The 19,090-nt window shown below is 39.2% G+C and overlaps 1 protein-coding gene across 12 annotated transcripts in view; it reads right to left on the bottom strand.

Annotated features, from left to right (window-relative positions):
- The window catches only part of mpp7a (MAGUK p55 scaffold protein 7a), a 459,090-nt gene that overhangs the window by 220,780 nt on the left and 219,220 nt on the right, over positions 1 to 19,090 (bottom strand). For 10 of the 12 annotated variants that reach the window (XM_059972009.1, XM_059972017.1, XM_059972012.1 and 7 more), the window contains one exon: positions 6,783 to 6,901. The exons of the other annotated variants lie outside the window; for them this stretch is intronic. In XM_059972009.1, coding sequence (XP_059827992.1) covers positions 6,783 to 6,901 — 119 coding nt within the window. The remainder of the gene's footprint in view (positions 1 to 6,782; positions 6,902 to 19,090) is intronic. 12 annotated transcript variants of the gene reach the window in all.

Raw genomic sequence — 19,090 nt, 5'->3', positions numbered from 1 at the left:
CTCCTAAGGGTTCTGCTATTTACTGTATACTTTCCTTACATTTTCTAAAGTGCAATGCCCCACACTTGCCTGGATTTAATGGCATTTGTCCACATTTCTAATTTGTCTATATCCTGCTGATTTTTTGACAAACTTCCCCTCTATCCCCAGCTCTGCAAATTTTGTTTTTGTTATTTTTGAGCTTACTAATCAGCCAAGCTGCATCTTCATCCAAATCACTTGCAGTACACCAGAATCAGGTTTATTATCACTCTTATATGATGTGAAATGTGTTGCTTTGCAACACAAACCACTGAAGACCTGGCTCTCACATATGTGATATGCCACTGGTCACAGACCTCCAGTCCAAAAAACAACCATCTACCACTATTCTGTCTACTACTGAAAATATCGGTTTTGAATTCAGTCTAGTCCCCATGTTCCCACACATCCTACTCGTCTGGAGAAGTCTACCAAGAGAGATTGTAAATTGAAGGAATCACAGAAATGAAAGGTTCAGCAAAGCTGTTTCTTCTAGTAATTTGTCTATGATATAGGAATATCTAAAGCTTTAGGAAAAACCAGATTCATGGATGGAGTGAGGGCATTACAGGTAATGTCAACATTTACTGACAAGGCCAAACTGCCCTTCAGAAAGTAGTGCTGAACAACCTGCCAATTTGAATAACAGCATTCCTGACAAAGGTCCTGTCAGAACACTGCTGGGTTGGGATTCCAGGATTTCGCCCCAGTTGAAAGACCTTTTCACCATTAAGTATTCTTTCTTTTCTCTTATGAACAGCCTAAGGAAACTGGGTAAGGATAACAGAAGTGATACAATATTCAGGAATTTGGAAAACTCAGTTTTTCCAGAAAACAAGCAGTTGCCAGTTATTTTTTAAGGAGTGGGTGATAAAAAAATGATTTGAGAATGAGAATAGATTTGGACCTACCTGTATCTCTGCTCATCAACTTGGTTTTGGGCCCTACAATTTACTGTCTTCAGAGTTTTTTTTTAATTTTTTGTTTTTTTAAAAATTTCAATATAGAGCACAAAATAGGTCCTTCCAGACGTGTCACCCAGCAACTGTGATTTAACCCGAATCTAATCATGGGACAATTTACAGTGACCAATTAACCTACCTAGTAAGTCTTTGGACTGTGGGAAGAAACTGCAGCACTCAGAGAAAACCCATGCATTCCATGGGAGGACATATAAAATCTCCTTACTTACATATAGAACAGCAAACTTTAATGCCCTGGGCAGTAATAGCGACTCACTAACTACTACGCTACCGTATTCTAGAGTTATGAAATTATGGAGAGCAGATTCTAATTAATTAAAATGAGAATCAATATTTGGGTAATAAAACCTGTTTACTATTTAATGATAACTGGTATGCTAAGGCTTTTGAAACCGATCATTGGTTGTGGGACATTCTGATTCTGTACCATTGAAAATATGCAGGGGAAGATAATAAATGAATGTTAATTAGTGGTCAATGAAAATCTCAGAATGAGATCAGTGGCATCTCCTGGACTAACATATTGTTAAAGGTGTATCCCTGCCATTTAGTGCACATACTGTGACAGTCTGTTTTGTCACTTATTATTCTGGCTAGTTGTATATTTGGAGAACCATCTCTCAACATTGCAACAAATGAGATATACTTTGGGTGTCTGGAGTTTGAGCTGAGGTGCCCTTGGACAAGCTATTAGTATTAAAATATTCAAAGAGTGCTGCTAGCTGGGATGTGCAACCATGTAAATATGTAATTCTGCATTAAAACTGATCATATTCAAAATGTTGAGGTAGATGATAATAGTTATTGTTATCTTCATATTTAAAAAAGTATAAAACATGTTGGGAGACAATTTTAGATTCCTTCCAGAAGATCTGTGGTATTGAATAAAAATTTGTTTTAGCTTCTAGTCAGAGCTTTAGTGTGGCTCAGTTTAGTCAGTTTCAATAACTATATGTGCCTTACCCTTACTTGACTTCTCAAAAGTGCATCACATCACACGTTATGACATTAAATTCCATTTTCCAATGTTCTGTTCAACTTTCCATCCAGTCATTATTTGCTGCAGCCTCAGAGAACCTTTTTCATTATCAACAATACTGCCTTCATGTTATCTATTAATTTAAAAATTATACCCCTACATTGTCATCCGTTATTATTACACATAACAAACTACAGAGCTTCCACCCGTCCCATATCCTCCCCTTCTCCAGCTCTGTATCCCTTTTGCCAATCAATTTTCCAGCTCTTAGCTTCATCCCTCCCCCTCCTGCCTTCTCCTATCATTTCGGATTTCCCCCTCCCTCTTTCAAATCTCTTACTATCTCTTCTTCCAGTTAGTCCTGACAAAGGGTCTTGGCCCGAAAGATCGACTGTGCTTCTTCCTATAGATGCTGCCTATTGTGTGTGTGTTGCTTGAGATTTCAGCATAGATCCCTTTAGAACATCACCAATCACAGATCTCCAATCAGAACTACATCCTTCAATCATTGCCCTCTGCTTCCTATTGCCAAACCAATTTTGGATCTAATACATTGGCTCACCTTTGATTCAGTGTGCCTAAAGCTTCTGGGCCAATCCACCATGCAGGATCTTGTCTATGTCAACAGCAGTAAAGCATTTGACAACAACTGCTGCCTTCTCAGGAGCCTCCTCAGAAAACTCAATCAAATTAGTGAAGCAGGAATTCTCCTAGACAAACCATACTTATGATCCCTGCCTTTCCAAATGTACAGAAGTCCAGTCCCTTTGCATTTTATCAGTAATTTCCTTCTACACTATTGATAATATTAACTTAAGATCTAACTTGAGGACAGTTTAGGACTTGCATTCAGTTGTGCTATCTGCCTGTGCAACTGATTATGGCCTAAAGGTCTCAGAGTCGATAAAATAAACTAAGATCTCAGATAAGCTGAAACAAAAATACAAAATCCTAGAAAAGATCACTAGATGAGGCAGCATCTGTAGGAGGAACTGTCAACATTTAGCACTGCGTAAGATAAAACATTATTTCTTTCCACAGTTCCTGCCTGACTTGCTGAGTTTTGCCTGAATTTTCTGGTTTTCTTCCAGATTGCCAGGATCTGATTAATTTTTTTTTGACTTTCATCCCAGATAAACTAACCAATAAAGAACTCTGCTTGATGGCACGTTAAAAATTAATTTCTAGAAGATCCTATTTCCTTCCTACTTTTGAAACATCTGCCACCACTCACTCCTCCAAAATACAACTGGTGACTACATGGTCTTTGCAAAAAAACAAACCTCTCCAAACTTCTGAATATTGTAACACCTCTTAGCAGTTTTCTCAAACGGTTTATTATAAATAATTTACTGCAAGCAGCTCTTCCAATGCAAGGCCTGCTGAATCATCAACTTGTACTTCTGTTCTTCAATACTCAGGTGAACCTTTCTCAGAAATTCTCTCTGACCTAAAGTTCTTTAATACACATAAAATCCTAAACATTGATTGGGAAGCCAAAAACAGCATCATCACATCCAAATTCTTTTCGACATAGCTTTCTAATATATCTCTATATTTATCACATTTATGTTGTATTCCCTGAAAAAATTTATTCCACAACATATAGCATGAAGGTTGATCTGTGCTGAAGGAGTGAAGGTAGATGGGGCTAATTTCCATTTTATAATACAGAAATACAGGAAAAAACTATGGGTTAAAGTGAGCTGAAACTAAAAGTATTGAGTAATAGACATAGAAAAGCACAAATAGATATGAAAAATAATCATAATACAACTTCAATAAATTCATTCTTCAAAACTCATGTACAAGGGATATTAAAAAAAGCTTTATGCTCTGATATTTCCCACCAGAGTAAATGTGACTCAATAATAATTATTGATTAAGTATGGTTGATGACAGCTTTAATGAATTAGGCCATTTTACACACTGTTTACAAATATACTACTTTTAAATGCAATTCTTTTCTACTTGGAAAATTTCTTGTGCTTTTCTCCTCACCTCTGAATAAAAATATTTCTGTTGTATGCTATAAACTAGTAAAAAATTGCCCAACAGTGGAATTTCAAAATATTCAAGAAAATGAACAGAAAATACCAACAGGAATTAACATGGTCTAGTCAGATAGTCATTAAAAATTCCACCTTTATCAATAACTACAAGTTTCCACAAATTCTGTAAATAGTTGAGAGAGAAAATTCGTGCCATATTGGAAATCAAGTATAAGCTTTTCTTTGATTTTAGAACAATGTTAAGAAATAAGTAATACTGGTCATGAAAGAACATTGCTGGAGAAGTGATACCAAAAGAGATGCTGTGCCACTGTTCTATATTCTATGTAATCTTTTTCTCTGCACCATTTGGAAATTGTTTGTGAAAAATTAAATCTAATGAAGCTGTTTCCCTTAACACTTTGAAATACATACATCAAATTCCTTCCAAATTTCCTTCTGCCTCCACTTGTATTTATTCATACAGACTACTAAAGTGGCTTCTGCACTAACTTATGCCACATCCTTTAGCACATAGGCATTGATTGTGTTGGGGACAGACTGTGTTTCATCCCTGATTACTCACAAGAATACAAAATCATAACATGAATAAAGTAAAACGTATACAATCCATGAGATGAGCACTTGTTGAAATCTCAATCTGTTACCATAAACCAATTTCAAGCAATTTGGTAAGAGATCATTGTTGTATTGAAGCTTTCATAAGATTCTTTCCACACAATTGTAATTCAATGTATTCTATTTGACTCTTACCCCATCTTCTGGTTATAATTTATATTGCACTTGTGAATCAAATCACGAGACACAATTCCAGAGACCATAAAATTATATTGTTATTCCAATGTAGATTTAAACTAATGGAGAAGTACATAGTTTCATCAAAAGGACCCTTAAAGAATAAACTGTTACAAACTTTTATGGGCAGAACACAATGACAAAGCTCCATAGCTCAAGTGGCCCAGATTCATGTCTTGTGTTCATGTCGGACCTATGCTGATGTCAGTGCAATTTACATATTCTCCTTGGCATTACAAAGGTTCCTCTGAAAGCTCCTGTTTCCTTCCACATCCCAAAGCTTAAATAGCTACTGTTAACTGTGCTTCATCTGCACTTATACAGTAGAAAATAGAGGAAGTTTGTGAGAATGTGGGGTGAATAAAATGTAAGTAGCGTAGGATTTTTCTAAATGAGTGTCTGATGGTGCAGAATCAATTGTTATTTACTAGGGTCAGTGTCATTCATGCTAAATGAAAGTGATTTTAGTAACAATTTCCCTCTTTCTCTTCTCCTTCCTGCCGTCTGGGAAAAGGCTCTGAAGCATTCGGACTCTTTCGACCAGACTATATAACAGTTTCTTCCCCCAAGCTATCAGACTCCTCAATACCCAAAGCCTGGACTGACATCTCACACCCTACTGTCCTGTTTATTATTTATTGTAATGCCTGCACTGTTCTTATGCACTTTATGCAGTCCAGTGTAGGTCTGTAGTCTAGTATAGCTTTCTCTGTGTTTTTTTATTATTATGTAGTTCAGTCTAGTTTTTTGTACTGTGTCATGTAAACCATGGTCCTGAAAAACGTTGTCTCATTTTTACTATGCACTGTACCAGCAGTTGTGGTCGAAATGACAACAAAAGTTGACTTGACTTGACTTGAATTTCACATTGTGCTGTCAATTTTATATTTACTAATTGTATCATAAAAACAGAAGCCTTTGATTTACAAATTACTGAATTCATTGGTAATTAAATGAATGTCCACAATCAGTGTTGGAGCATTCTCAATTCACAAAACCTAACCAGACCATTAATATTCAAACAAAAACGGAAATAAGCTGGATGGAGTTTGAGGGAGAGGATGTAGTGAGTGGAAGAGACTTGGGCTTTGTGAAAGGAAATTCAACAGCAAGCTTTTATCACTTTGATTTTTGGGCACTCCTACTTATATGGGGTATCCTTGGTCATGCAAGCTATTTTTCAAATTACTGAACAAAAATTAGCATAAAAATATGTACTCTCTCGACAAAGCCATATGGTCAGATAATTACAGCTACACTAAGTTCAAACCATTTAGTTGGCGAGGTTTTCTATTTAGCCCACATTGCCTTGGGAAGTGCAGAGAGGGAAAGTGCATTTATATGAGCACAGGCAAAAATCAGGTTGAAGTCCAAATGTTCTTTTACTTGTAGACCTTCTAAATAGCTGCCTCAGAGGGGTTTGAAAGAAGGTGAAGACGACCTCTTGATCACAAACAGTTCATTGCTGCTGGGAGAAATTAAGGTGCAAATTCTCAATAATTTCATTAATTTTTTATATATCTCCTCAATGAACTGAATCCAACACAGGGAAAAGCCTGGCTTAATTAATTCTACACACCAGTTATCGCCTCAATGAAATATGCCATTTCTTGATTAATATTGCACATCAATTATCAGTTTATTCAATTTGGGATGCAAATCCTTTAATAAGAACAGAAGACAATGCAAAGAGAAACAATGCTTGAAATCAAAGACCCCTATTCTTTCTACAGCTTTAAACTTTAACCCTGATTTCCTGCCTACAGATACTGACTCTCCTCCAGTGCTGCCAACCCTTTCAATTTTCATTTCAGATTTCTGACATGTGCAGTTTTTTGATTTTCACTGCTCCATTTATGTACTCAAGCAATGTTCATCATAAACCCAGTGGAATAAAAAGCTACTTGTCTGATTAACTTAGTTGTCAATTGACCAGCTTATATCCAAAACATTTTTTCATCTGCTTTCTTGGTTAGATTGTACTGTGGTTACCTTCACTAATGAATGAAGGCTTTTTTCACCAAACATATCCCGTAGGAAGGTCAGATCTTCCTGGCTGTTCACATGTGACTGCAGCTGGGCTGGCAAGGAAGCCAACAATTCATACAGACCTGTGAATAAATATGAAATACATTAAGTAATTGAAAATATTATATTTAACTGATGGCTATTTTGTAATTGCCTGCATGCACTGCTTTCTTTTTAAAATGTCAAGGAAATACGCAGCCAATTCGGAGAATTTGTACAAAGTTGGCAGATTTTAAGTCTCCAGAGGAACACAGGGTTGCAAAAGGCACTGTCCTAACTGAGTGACATTTTCCCCGCCAACCTATAGGCAGACAGTAGCTCGCTGTTCCTCAGCAGCATAAAGCACAAACTATCCATCAGGCAACAGCCATCAACATGAGTCAAAGTAATGCAGCAACAGAAAAAGCTCAAATCCTCTGGCATCGTTTAGAGTCAAGTCACAACACACATTCGTTTTAGCAGAAGGATTACACAGGGTAAAAGGATAAACTACTTTCACTTGGCTGCAGTATACAAAAACAAGTATGTTAACAGGTTCTCCAGAAAACAAATTCATGCCTCTAAGTTTTAACCAATATCACCCATTACTACCAAATTAACTATTTTGTTTTTCACTTATTATTGTAGTTCCACTTGTGGGAAAAAGAGAGCAGATCATTAAAGAGTGGTGTAACAACAAAATCATGCTCACATATCAACACCCTGCCCCTTTACACCCCCAACCCTTTCTCCAGAATTTAATAAAAGCCCAAGCTACTGGTAACCATTGCTATAAGTTGATTGGTAAAACAACAATAAATCAGTCATCTGTAAACACGGTTACCAGTATTATTTCTTTAGAAATCATCTACAATAACATCTATTACAATTCTTTTAGCACAAGTACACAAGTGTCTTTATACTCAAATGACAGAACTGAATTACAGCCCAAAAGTTGAAGTCCCAGACTGAGTGTCAGTTTTTGAAAACAATTAGTAAATTAACAATCAAAGATACTGCACATTTTTGATGATTGTTTTTAGTTTAATCCTGTACTCCTGAGGGAGCAAGCAGGAACACAAGTAAATTATAGCCATCCATTGCCAACCACAGCAGTTTATTCATACATGTTAATTACCAAGCAAACAAGATCGACCGCAAATATTTCACACTCTGGTAACACAAGGTCATCTTCACGTCTCCACTTTTGCTTTGTTACATAAATTTTTAAAAATCACCCATCTCCAACAGACAAATTAAGATAGACAAACCGAGAGGCTAGCTGTGAGCAGAATTTAACCATATGTTTAGAGATGTTACGATTTTCCAGTAAACCACATAAAAAGAAAAACAACAGTCATTGCTTACACACAATATGTTTTATATGTGCTCACATGTTTCATGTGTGCCAGCCTTAAGGAATGCTTTGGGTTCATTTCCACAGTACATGAAACCTTGCCAGTATATAATATGAAAAGTGCATTATTAATACAAGAAGAATGTCCTTGGCTCCTTTTAAACTGATTTTCATCAGTAGTAACAAGAACCATTCCATATATTTAAAAATCTTATCCTAAACCCAGTAAACAAGGCAGAGCTGGTGACTGAAGTATCTATAATATCAAGTAGACTGAAGAATGATGAATAACTGTACATCAAAATAATTCCTGCTAATTCTCAGAAAGCTAGGAATGCAAATAAAAGTGAAGACTACCAGTTATACTACAGCATCTGCCAAAGCTTTTTGACAGCACCTATTAAACTCTTGAGCTGTGTTACTGAAAGGGACAAGGCCAACAAACATATGGAAACGTCACAACCTCCAAGTCACATCCTATTCAGACTTTGACAAGGCTTTATTAGATTCCTGGAAGTCACTACCTGACACTAACATGAGAAAACCTGACCTATAGGGTCCGGGGTAGTTCAAGGTTATGTTCAGGACCACCTTGTCAAAGGCCATTGGGAAAATGCAATTGACAGCATTTACTATACTCTATAAATGAATTAAAATCAATGTCATTCTCATTCAAAAGTGGTCAAAAACCTTCAAAAATTAGTGATGAAATGAAAACAAATAAAAGGAACAAAATCGTAGACATTGATTACAGACTGATAATTTTATGACTATACAATGAATGTAATTGGATAAGAATGCCTATGAGAACAATGGAACCAAAATTATGATCCACACCACATAGTAGACTAAACTTTGGAAACTTTCTTCCACTGATGATTGGCAGCTTCTCATACAGTGCTTTGCAGTTTTCTTGTTAAATTTCATGACATGCTGTCAAATTAAAAACTGTTTAATCAGTTAACTCTAATTCAAAACAGATCTTCCCCACACAATATTTCTAAATATTTTATACTTTACATTATATTCATGCTGCAAACAGAACTGATTAAAACATGTAAAAGGTACTAATATTATTCAAATTCATCTTAAGAATCATTTACTTAGTTGGAAGAATCACTAGGCTACTACAATTAAAAGGCAATTGAGGAAAATATAGGAGGAAATTTGCTGATAAACTCTGCAGCAGAGAAGCTTAATGCTGCAGTTTTATGGTAAATGTCTACATGACCAACTTAGTATACTTGGATCTTAACTTCCTAATATATTCTTCTGAATACTGTAGCACTTTCCTTTGGGTTCTTGAATTCAGACTGACAAACCTTTCCCATTTAACATCTACGGACATTAAATTTATTTCGAAAGGAAGCAAAATTTAATTCTGCGATTTCACATCCTATTGCAATTAAACATTTATATATTACCTGAAGCACCCTTAACATGATATCTTCATTGTTCACATGGTGCTTATTTAAGAATTAAATTCCAATTAATAGATTTTTAAATAGATTAAACTTTTTAATAAAACACAATAAACTTTCTTTGCAGAAACAGATACATCACCGAGTTTAATAAAATCATTCACACAATTTGTCATTTACTCAGGTAGCCCTCCAGTAAAAGTCCTATATTTGATTTATCAGTGGAGAACTAGATGCAAAATTAAGTTACCACTGAACAGAAACTCAAGAAGCTCTCTTACAGATAAAAATTTTGGGAATTCGTTGTGTTGGAGACTATACCCCAGTGTATCACAGTAAAAGCAGTCAGTAAATAAAGTAAGTTTATAACAACTGGTGACAGGGGTTTGTTTTGACAATGTAGTCTGTGAACTCCATCACAGTTACTGAGCGATAACACAGCCAACTAGTTCTGTATTGCTTAAGGATGTCAAGGGGCTGCTTCCAAACTGGACAGACCCCTTTCCAGGCTGTATTTTAAAGTTTTACAACTTCCATCAGATTGTAGTTTTGAGATCTTATAAACATAAGTGTTTGTTCAATCTCGACCTCAACTTTCCAAACAAATTCTCAGTCTTATTCAGACCATCTGTAAAATAGGCAAAGCCAGACGAGATGAGATAATAAAAGGAAAACAAATATATTAGCATCAAAAAATAAATGAAACTACTATATCTGTATTATTATACATAAAAATAAAAGCTACCATCAGTCACCTTTCAAAGATTTGACGTTCTGTGGCCACATGAACTTTCAATATTCTGCAACAAGGTTACAAATTCAGCATATTTTTATATGTATGTGCAAAATGAGCATACTGTAGTTTCAAAGGGTCTAAGTCACTTAAGTAGTTTGATGTTTAGTCTTCAGGACTTCAGACCCTTTCATAGCATATTATTGCTGCAATACATTTTCCAATCTTATCAAAGAACAATACATTTTGTCTCATCATCCTGCTTTTTCCTCACTTAGCATTGCAATTTTTTCTCATTCAGATTTATCCAATTCCCTGAGAAACTTCATGTTGAATCTTCATCCATCATCCTTAGCAGACAATCCAAACCTTAAATACAAGTTTCTCTTCATACTATGATTTTGCAGAATACCGAAGAAAATCGAAGTTCAAAGCTCAAAGTTAATTTATTATCAACATACAAATATGTCACCATATACAACTCTGAGATTCATTTTCTTACGGGCAATCACATAATCAATGAAAGACCTCACCATTAGGCCGGAAAACAACAAATGTGCAAATACAATGAACAAAAAGGAAATGATAATAAATAAATAAATAAATAAATAACCATTAAATACTGAGAACATGAGATGAAAGGTCCTTGAAAGTGAGCCCACAGGTTATGGGATCAGTTCAGTGATTGGACAAGTGAAGTTGAGCGAAGTTATCCCTCTGGTGCAAGAGCCTGATGATTGAGGAGTAATAACTGTTTCTGAACCTGGTACTAAGAGTCCTGAAGCTCCAATAGCTGCAGCAAAAAGAGAGCATGGCCTGGACGGTGGGGATCCTTACAGATGGCTTCACCAGTGATGGACTTGGCTATATTCACTACTTTTTGTAGGTTTTTCCAGACAAGGAAATTGGTGTTTCCATACCAGACTGCAATGCAACCAATCAATTTACGCTCCACCACACATCTCTCGAAGTTTGTCAGTTTTAGATGACACGCTGAATCTCCGCAAACTTCTAAGAAAGTAGAGGTGCTGTTTTGTTTCCTTTGTTATGACATGTACTGGGCCGATGCAGTTCCTCTGAAATGATAATGCTGAGGACATTAAGGTTGCCGACCTTCTCCACCTCTGATTCCCTGATAAGGATTGGTCCATGAACCTCTGGTTTCTTCCTTCTAAAGTCAATAATCATCTCTTTAGTTTTGCTGACAATGAGTGAGAAGTTGATGTGGCACCACTCGATCAGATTTCAATCTCCCTCCTACATGATGATTTTACACCACCTTTGATTCAGCCTATGATAGTGATGTTGTTGGCAAACTTAAATATGGCATTAGAGCTGTGGTTAGCAACACAGTTATTAGTATAAAGTGAGTAGAGCAGGGGGCGAAGCACACAGCCCTGTAGTGCACCTGTGCTGATGGAGATTGAGGAGGAGATGTTACCCTTCTGAACTGACTGGGGTCTGCCAGTGAGAAAATCAAGGATCCTGTTGCACAAAAATGCATTGAGGCCTAGGACTAGAATCTGATTGATGAGTTTTGAGAGGATGATAGCATTGAATGTTGAGCTGTAGTCAATGAAGAACATCCAGATGTCTGCATTTTCACATTCCAGATGTCCCAGGGTTAAGTGAAGAGCCAGTAAAATTGCACTGCTGTTGACCTGTTATGGCAGTAGGCAGAATGGAGCAGATCCAAGTTACTTCTCAGGCAGGCATTGATATGTTTCAAAACCAGCCTCTCAAAGCACTTCATCACAGTGGATGTAAGTGCTACTGGGCATTCGTCATTGAGGCAGGTTTCCACGTTCTTCTGAGGTTCCGGTACAATTGAAGCCTGCTTGAAGTAGGTGGGTACCTCAGGCTGCAGAAGCGAGACGTTAAATGTCTCAATGAACATTCCAGCCTGTTGATCAGCACATATCTTTAGTATTCAGCCAGCTACCACATATGAGTTAGATGCCGCTGCTACCTGTACACATGCTTTATGAGTGTTAGCCTTAAAGAATGCCCTCAATTCACTTTTCACAGCAATACTAAACTTTGGCAAGTTGCTCCTTAAAAGTTCTTCCTCTTAAAATCCTTATCAGTGATCTGGTTCACGGCCTGAAATCACTAGTCACAGGGCTGTTCTGGCTCCATAGGGCTGCTAAGCTCAACCTCCATCTTCTTTGGTTAGCCATTGATTTCAATGTTAACTGAGCACTGGGCAAGGTTGTATGGAAGACCGGCAGTTGCCCATGCTGCAAGTTTCCCCTCTCCATGCTACCGATGTTGTCCAAGGGAAGGGCACTAGGCCGATACAGCTTGGCACTGGTGTCGTCGCAGAGCAACGTGTGGTTAAATGCCTTATTCAAGGACACAACATGCTGCCTCAGCTGAGGCTCGAACTAGCAAACTTCAGACCCCCTTAGCCATTTGGCCACGTGCCGACCTCCATAACCAGCAGCTATCCCACAAGGGTTGCAAGCCCAAAACAAGCCACAAGTTGACTTATGCCTAAAGACATTGAAAGGATTTTAAAGTTACCCAGTCATCAAAAAAAAGATAATATGGCTCAAGTGAACAATTGCCTGCACCTGCCTTAAACTTCCATCAGAAACAACATATTTTTCTTCATCAGACTCATGTTGACCATCTGTTTGCCTTCATAGTTTCTGCCTGACCTGCTGTGTTCTTCCAGTAGTCTGGTTTTACTTGGCTCCACAGGTCCTCCGATAGGACTCTTACTGACAAAATGCTCATTGAAGAGCTTTGGATTTCCTTTTACATCAACATCAGCTATCTTGTCTCACAATCTAATACACTGAATTCATTTCTCATTTTTCCTTTTAAGATTCAGTCCAGTCTTCCTTTGCATCAAGCCCAAAAAGCCAACTTCCTCCATACCTTTGTTTCTCAATACCCTGCTCTTGAGAATGTTTACCAGCTGGGATACTCTACCTTCGGTTATTCTCCTCTTCCCTCTTATAGGAATCTACCTCAACTGTATATGAAATTATCTCCTCTCTAAATGCCATTACACCTCTGCTTGTGTGCCTTCCATTTGATTTTACCTCAATCAGACCTTTGTCAACTTGTTGAAATTGGACGTCTTCCTGTTAAGCATTAAAATTCCTAACTGCTTCATTTTCTTTCTGCGTACAGGCAGAGACAGTACATTGCCATGATCTGACCAGCGTTCCTGAGATTCTCAACCACTATCTGTCAATTGAAGGATATTAATTTGAAACATCAACATTTCCTTGCTCCACACATACAACCTGAGCTGCTTAGTACTTCCAATATTTTGTGCTAAACTTTAGATTTCCAACATCTGCTGCATTTTACCCTTGAACTAATTTCAGCAGTATCTTCTTGTTGAATGAGCCATATTCTGATCAAGAAAATTCACATGAACACATCAGAAATTCCTCTCCTCCTCTGCTCTGAATAACAAACACTGACTTATGCAATATTTCAGTGATCAGTTTACCATCATCAAAATATACCTCCAAATAATACCAAACCTCCACAAATATCTTACAATGGGCAGAGTTTGTGGTCCTTTTCTTAACAAAATATGCCTTCCTCCATTCTCCATCAGAAAAGTGCCAACAAGCTGAAACATTTATCTGCAATGCAATCTATCTAACCCTGCCTCCAAGTTTCTATGGCCAAGTTGTTCCTATCTGTATTTGGGTTTCTTACCCATAAAAGTTAACAGATTATATAAATTAACAATAAATCTGATATTCAATACAAAACTGAAGTGAAGACATAAGCAGATGCACAGCATTATCCACACACACTGACTGGCTTAGTTCCTCCAATAGGAGGAGCCACTGGGTTCGAGGGCCCCCTCCCCTCTGAAAGGCTGCTGAGTTCAAGAGGTTGCTCTCAGATGTGATCAAAATTTTGAGATTTATGGATTGGATTGGAGCTCATATTGGCCCCTTCCAAATCCACATTTTTTTTTCATGTTTTCGTCCATTCTTGCTGCCAATTTGAGGGCTGGGGGTTTGGGGGTTGATGTTCTTGTTGCTGTTTCCTTGTGTGGGCAACTTGCTAGATTTTTGTGTGCAAGAAAGCGTGTTTGAAGTTATTGTCACTTTTTTTCCTGGTGGGTGACATTAGTTTTATGCAAGGGAGGAGGTTTGGGGTTTGCTTGATTTTGTTTCTCTTTCTTTTCATGCAGGGGTGTTGATATCTTTTCTTTCAATTATAACTTTAATTTTTCTGTATTTCATGGCTATCTGAAGATTTCCAGAAACTGCAGAATCTCTTGTGCTTATACACAGCATTATCATGTGTTTTCTTAATTACAGATGCTGGAAAGTATTAATTATGCCCTTTGCCAATTTACTCCACTATCAGTCCTTACTGGTAGCAATAGCTCTTAATGGGCAGCAATCCGAAAACTTCTAACAGCTGTCTTGTTGAAGTGTCCATGCATCATGTGTGGACTCAAACATGCACTGCTCATCATTATTAGTCTGAAATGGGGTAAACATCTCATCTTGTATGTTAACGAGAATTTTTTTATTTACTGTACTGATCTAGTATTGGGAAAGGAACCTGCTCAGGTGTCAGACCTCCCAGTGGGAGAGCATTTTTGAGGTAATGACCATAACTCTATCTCTTTCACCATAGAGCTGGAGAGGAATAGGAGCAGACAATTTGGGAAAACATTTAATTGGGATAGGGGGGAATATGATGCTGTTTGGCAGAAACTTGGGAGCATAAATTGGGAGCAGATGTTCTCAATGAAACGCACAGCAGAAATGTGTTCAGCATAGGTATGTTCCACTGAGGCAGGGAAAGGATGGTAGGGTTAAAGAACCATGATGTACAAAGGATGTAGAAAATCTAGTTAAGAAGAAATGAAAAGCTTACGAAAGGTTCAAAAAACTAGGTACTGTTGGAGCTCTAGAAAATTACCAGGTTGTTAGGAAGGAGCATGAGAATAGAATTAGGAGAGCCATAGGGGGCCATGAGGAGTCCTTGGTGAGCAGAATTAAGAAAAAGGCCAAGGCATTCCACAAGTATGTGAAAAGCAAGAGGATGAGCTGTGTGAGAATAGCACCAATCAACAGAGATAGTGGAAATGTGTGCAGGGAGTCAGAGGAGGTAGCAGAGGTACTTAATGATTACTTTACTTCAGTATTCACCTGGGAAAAAGACCTTGGCAATTGTGGGGATGACTTACAGTGGACTGAAAAGCTTGAGCATATAGACGTCAAGAAAGAGGATGTGCTGGAGCTCTAGAAAAGCATTAACTTAGATAAGCATAAGATATACCCTAGGCTGCTGTGGGAAGCGAGGGAGGAGATGGCAGAGCCTCTTGCAATGATCTTTGCGTCATCAATAAGGATGGGAGAAATACCGGAGGATTGGAGGATTGCAAATGTTCACAATCAGTATCAGGTTACTTATCACCGGCATGTAATGTGAAATTTGTTAACTTAGCAGCAGCAGTTCCATGCAATAAACAATCTAGCAGAGAGAAAAAAATAATAAACAAGGAAATCAACTACATATATTGAATAGATTATTTAAAGAAGTGCAAAAACAGAAATATTGTATATTTAAAAAGTGAAGTAGCATCAAAAAAGGGAGTAGAGATAACCCAGGAACTCATAGACCAGTAAGTCTAACTTCAGTGGTGGGCAAGTAGTTGAAGATCCTGAGAGGCAGGACTTATGAGCATTGGAGAAACACAATCTGATTAGGGATAGTCAGCATGGCTTTGTCAAAGGCAGGCCGTGCCTTATGAGCCTGATTGAATTCTTTGAGGATGTAATGTTATGATCCCAGCCCCCTCCTTTGTGAGAATCGCAAGAGCACCCGTCGAAAGGGGGGGGGGGGTCAGTAGACCCAGTAGGAGAGAGAGAGAGAGAGAGAGAGAGAAATGTGCCAAATTGCAGGTCCCACCAGGGATACAGAATAAAGACAACAGCGACTATTGTCTCATGGAGACCACGTGAAAAGCTCTTGGGCAAGGTGGGCTGGTTGAGAGAGAGATTGCATCATCCCAACCTGATTGACACCTGTGACCCCGTGAGGAAGTATAAAGGAGAGTCTCGGGGGGACAGCCCCTCAGACGCACCAAGAAGATGCACCACGAGAGAGTGTTCCCGCAGCAGCGGGAAGCCATTCTGAAGGAAGCCACGTGCGTCAGATTCTGGGATTGGAATCTGTGGCTGGAATCACAGAAAACTGCTTTTAACTTACATCGGGGAGAGGAAACCAACGCTCCCCCGATTTCACGGAAGATTCATCGAGACTCGGCAAGTTCTTTCTCTTCTCCCCCAATCTCTCTCTCTCTCGGTCGCCCCACGGAAAACCCAGTGATTTTCAAAGGGCTGAGGCCTGCAGACTTTGAGTGACTTTTATATTTCCAACGGACAATCTATTAACCCCTAGACACCAGCAGAGCTCACTTCTTAATGATGATTATTACTATACCCACGCTTTAGATTGAGTGTTGACAATGTGCACTATCTGAATGTTTGTATTAACCCTACTTTTGTGTCCCTTTATCAATAAAAACGTTTGAAAATAGTGACATCAGACTTCAACGGACCTCTCTATCTTTGCTGGTAAGTTCTCCAGTTACGGGATACGTAACAGTAACAAAACACATTGATGAAGGTAGAGCAGTGGATGTAATGTATATGGATTTCAAAGAGGCATTTGATAAGTTCCCCTATGCAAGACTCCTTCAGAAAGTGTGAAGGCATGGGATCCAAGAACCTTGCTTTATGGATCCAGAATTGGCTTGCCCACAGAAGGCAAAGGGTAGTTGTAGATGGTTTGTATTCTGCAGCAAGGTCAGTGACCAGTGGTGTTACACAGGGATCTGTTCTGGGATGCAGCCTCAGTTTTTATAAATGACCTGGTTCAGAGGGATCTTGGGGTCCGTGTCCATAGGACAGTCAAAGCTGCTGAGCAGGTTGACAGTGTGGTTGAGAAGGCGTATGGTGCGTTGGCATTCATCAAATGTGGGATTGAATTCAAGAGCAGTGAAGTAATGTTACAGCTATATAAGACCTTGGTCAGACTCCACTTGGAGTACTGTCTTTAGTACTGGTCACATCACTACAGGAAGGACGTGGATAGTATAGAGAGAGTGCAGAGGAGATTTAAAGATGTTGCCTTGACTGGAGGGCGTACCTTATGAGAATAGGTTGAGTGAACTCGGCCTTTTCTCCTTGGAGCAATGGAGAATGAGAGGTGACCTGATAGAGGTATATAAGATGATGAGAGGCATTGATCATGTGGATAGCCAGAGGCTTTTTCCCACAGTTGCAATGGCTAACACGAGGAGGCATAATTTTAAGGTGCTTGGAAATAGGTGCTAACTGGATGTCAGGGGCAAGTTTTTTTTATAAACACAGAGAGTGATGGGTGCATGGATACACTAAGGTCTTTTAAGAGCCTCTTAGATAGGTACATGGAGCTTAGAAAAATAGAGGGCTATGCACTAGGGAAATTCTAGGCAGTTTCTAGAGTAGGCACAACATTGTGGGCTGAAGGGCCTGTAATGTGCTGTAGTTTTCTATGTTCTATGTATTTATTAATTTTGTGTTATCTGGGCAATAGTGGCAGGGCCAACATTTAGTGCCCATCTTGAATTGCCTTTGAGAGACAAGTCCTTCAGCTGAAGATGCTCATACTTTGCAGTTGGGAAGAGATATTGAAGGACTGGTGAAATACTTCCAAACCAAGATGATGTGATGCTGTTCTGTGCTTGTCTGAATAACCTGGGAAAGCAATACTGTGCATTTGCAGACAGCAGTCATTATAACCACTGAGCTCCAGTGGTGAAAGGAATGCAATGCTTAGGGTAGAGTAGTGGTCACCAACCTTTTCAAGCCCAAGATCCCCTACCTCGGCCTTAGTTAAAGGCTAGATCGACCCCAGATCGATTAGTTACACGCATGCGCACCGGGGCAGAAAAGACCTGGAGTAAAGCCTCGCAACCCGGAAGTAGAAATAATGTATAAACACCAATGGTACCCACCTTTTTTTGCACTGCAGACCTGTTTAATATTGATAATATTCTTGTGGATCGGCCAATGGGTGGGGGGGGTGGTGGTGTTAAACACGATGGGAATACAGCGATACTCGAAGCAGGTTCCTTATGTCCAGTCTATTCCGCAATTTAGTTTTCGCGGCTCTCGGCACTTAGCTTCTGTCCCGCTCGCTCACGTTTTTTCCGCTCACAAAACTCAACAGGTTTGTCTTTAAGTGCAGGGTGCTTGGACTCAGAGTACCGAAGCAGTTTTGAGAGCTTCATTGCCTCATTAGACAAGCTCCCACCCATCCGCTGCCAGACGCCTTGGCCAGGTGTGGCTGGTCGTGGGTGGGGTGAGAGGCCAAGGTCAAGGCCAGAGGTCCCCGTACTGGGGCCACAGCAGTTGCAGTCTGGACAGAGCAACCGACCGAGCCAGGAGTGCAACAGGGCCACCCCACCCCCCGGGTAGGATCTATCGGCCGACAAAAGTTTGTTTCAGTAGGTCGCAGATGGTAGCTGCTCTGCTACTTATGAAACCCTGAGCCCGAATTAGGTCGTCTGTGAATATTTTAGCACCAGGTTCCCCACGAACATTCGGTGTGGTAAACAGGTTCAGAGGCGGTGCCCATCTGTCCGCACTCCAGGTTGGTAGCAACGGTGCTTCTTGACAGCCGCGCGAGGCCAACCAGTGATCGCTGGCGTGAGGGTATCACTGTGTTTAGGCGACTGATGACCTCGCATGCATTCAAGTTCAACAGTGGATATGACAGGGAATGAAGAAAGGTG

This window comes from Hypanus sabinus, chromosome 6 (genome assembly GCF_030144855.1).
Source record: "Hypanus sabinus isolate sHypSab1 chromosome 6, sHypSab1.hap1, whole genome shotgun sequence".
In the NCBI taxonomy this organism is placed as follows: domain Eukaryota; kingdom Metazoa; phylum Chordata; class Chondrichthyes; order Myliobatiformes; family Dasyatidae; genus Hypanus; species Hypanus sabinus.
This window is presented reverse-complemented; position numbering and strand designations above follow the sequence as displayed.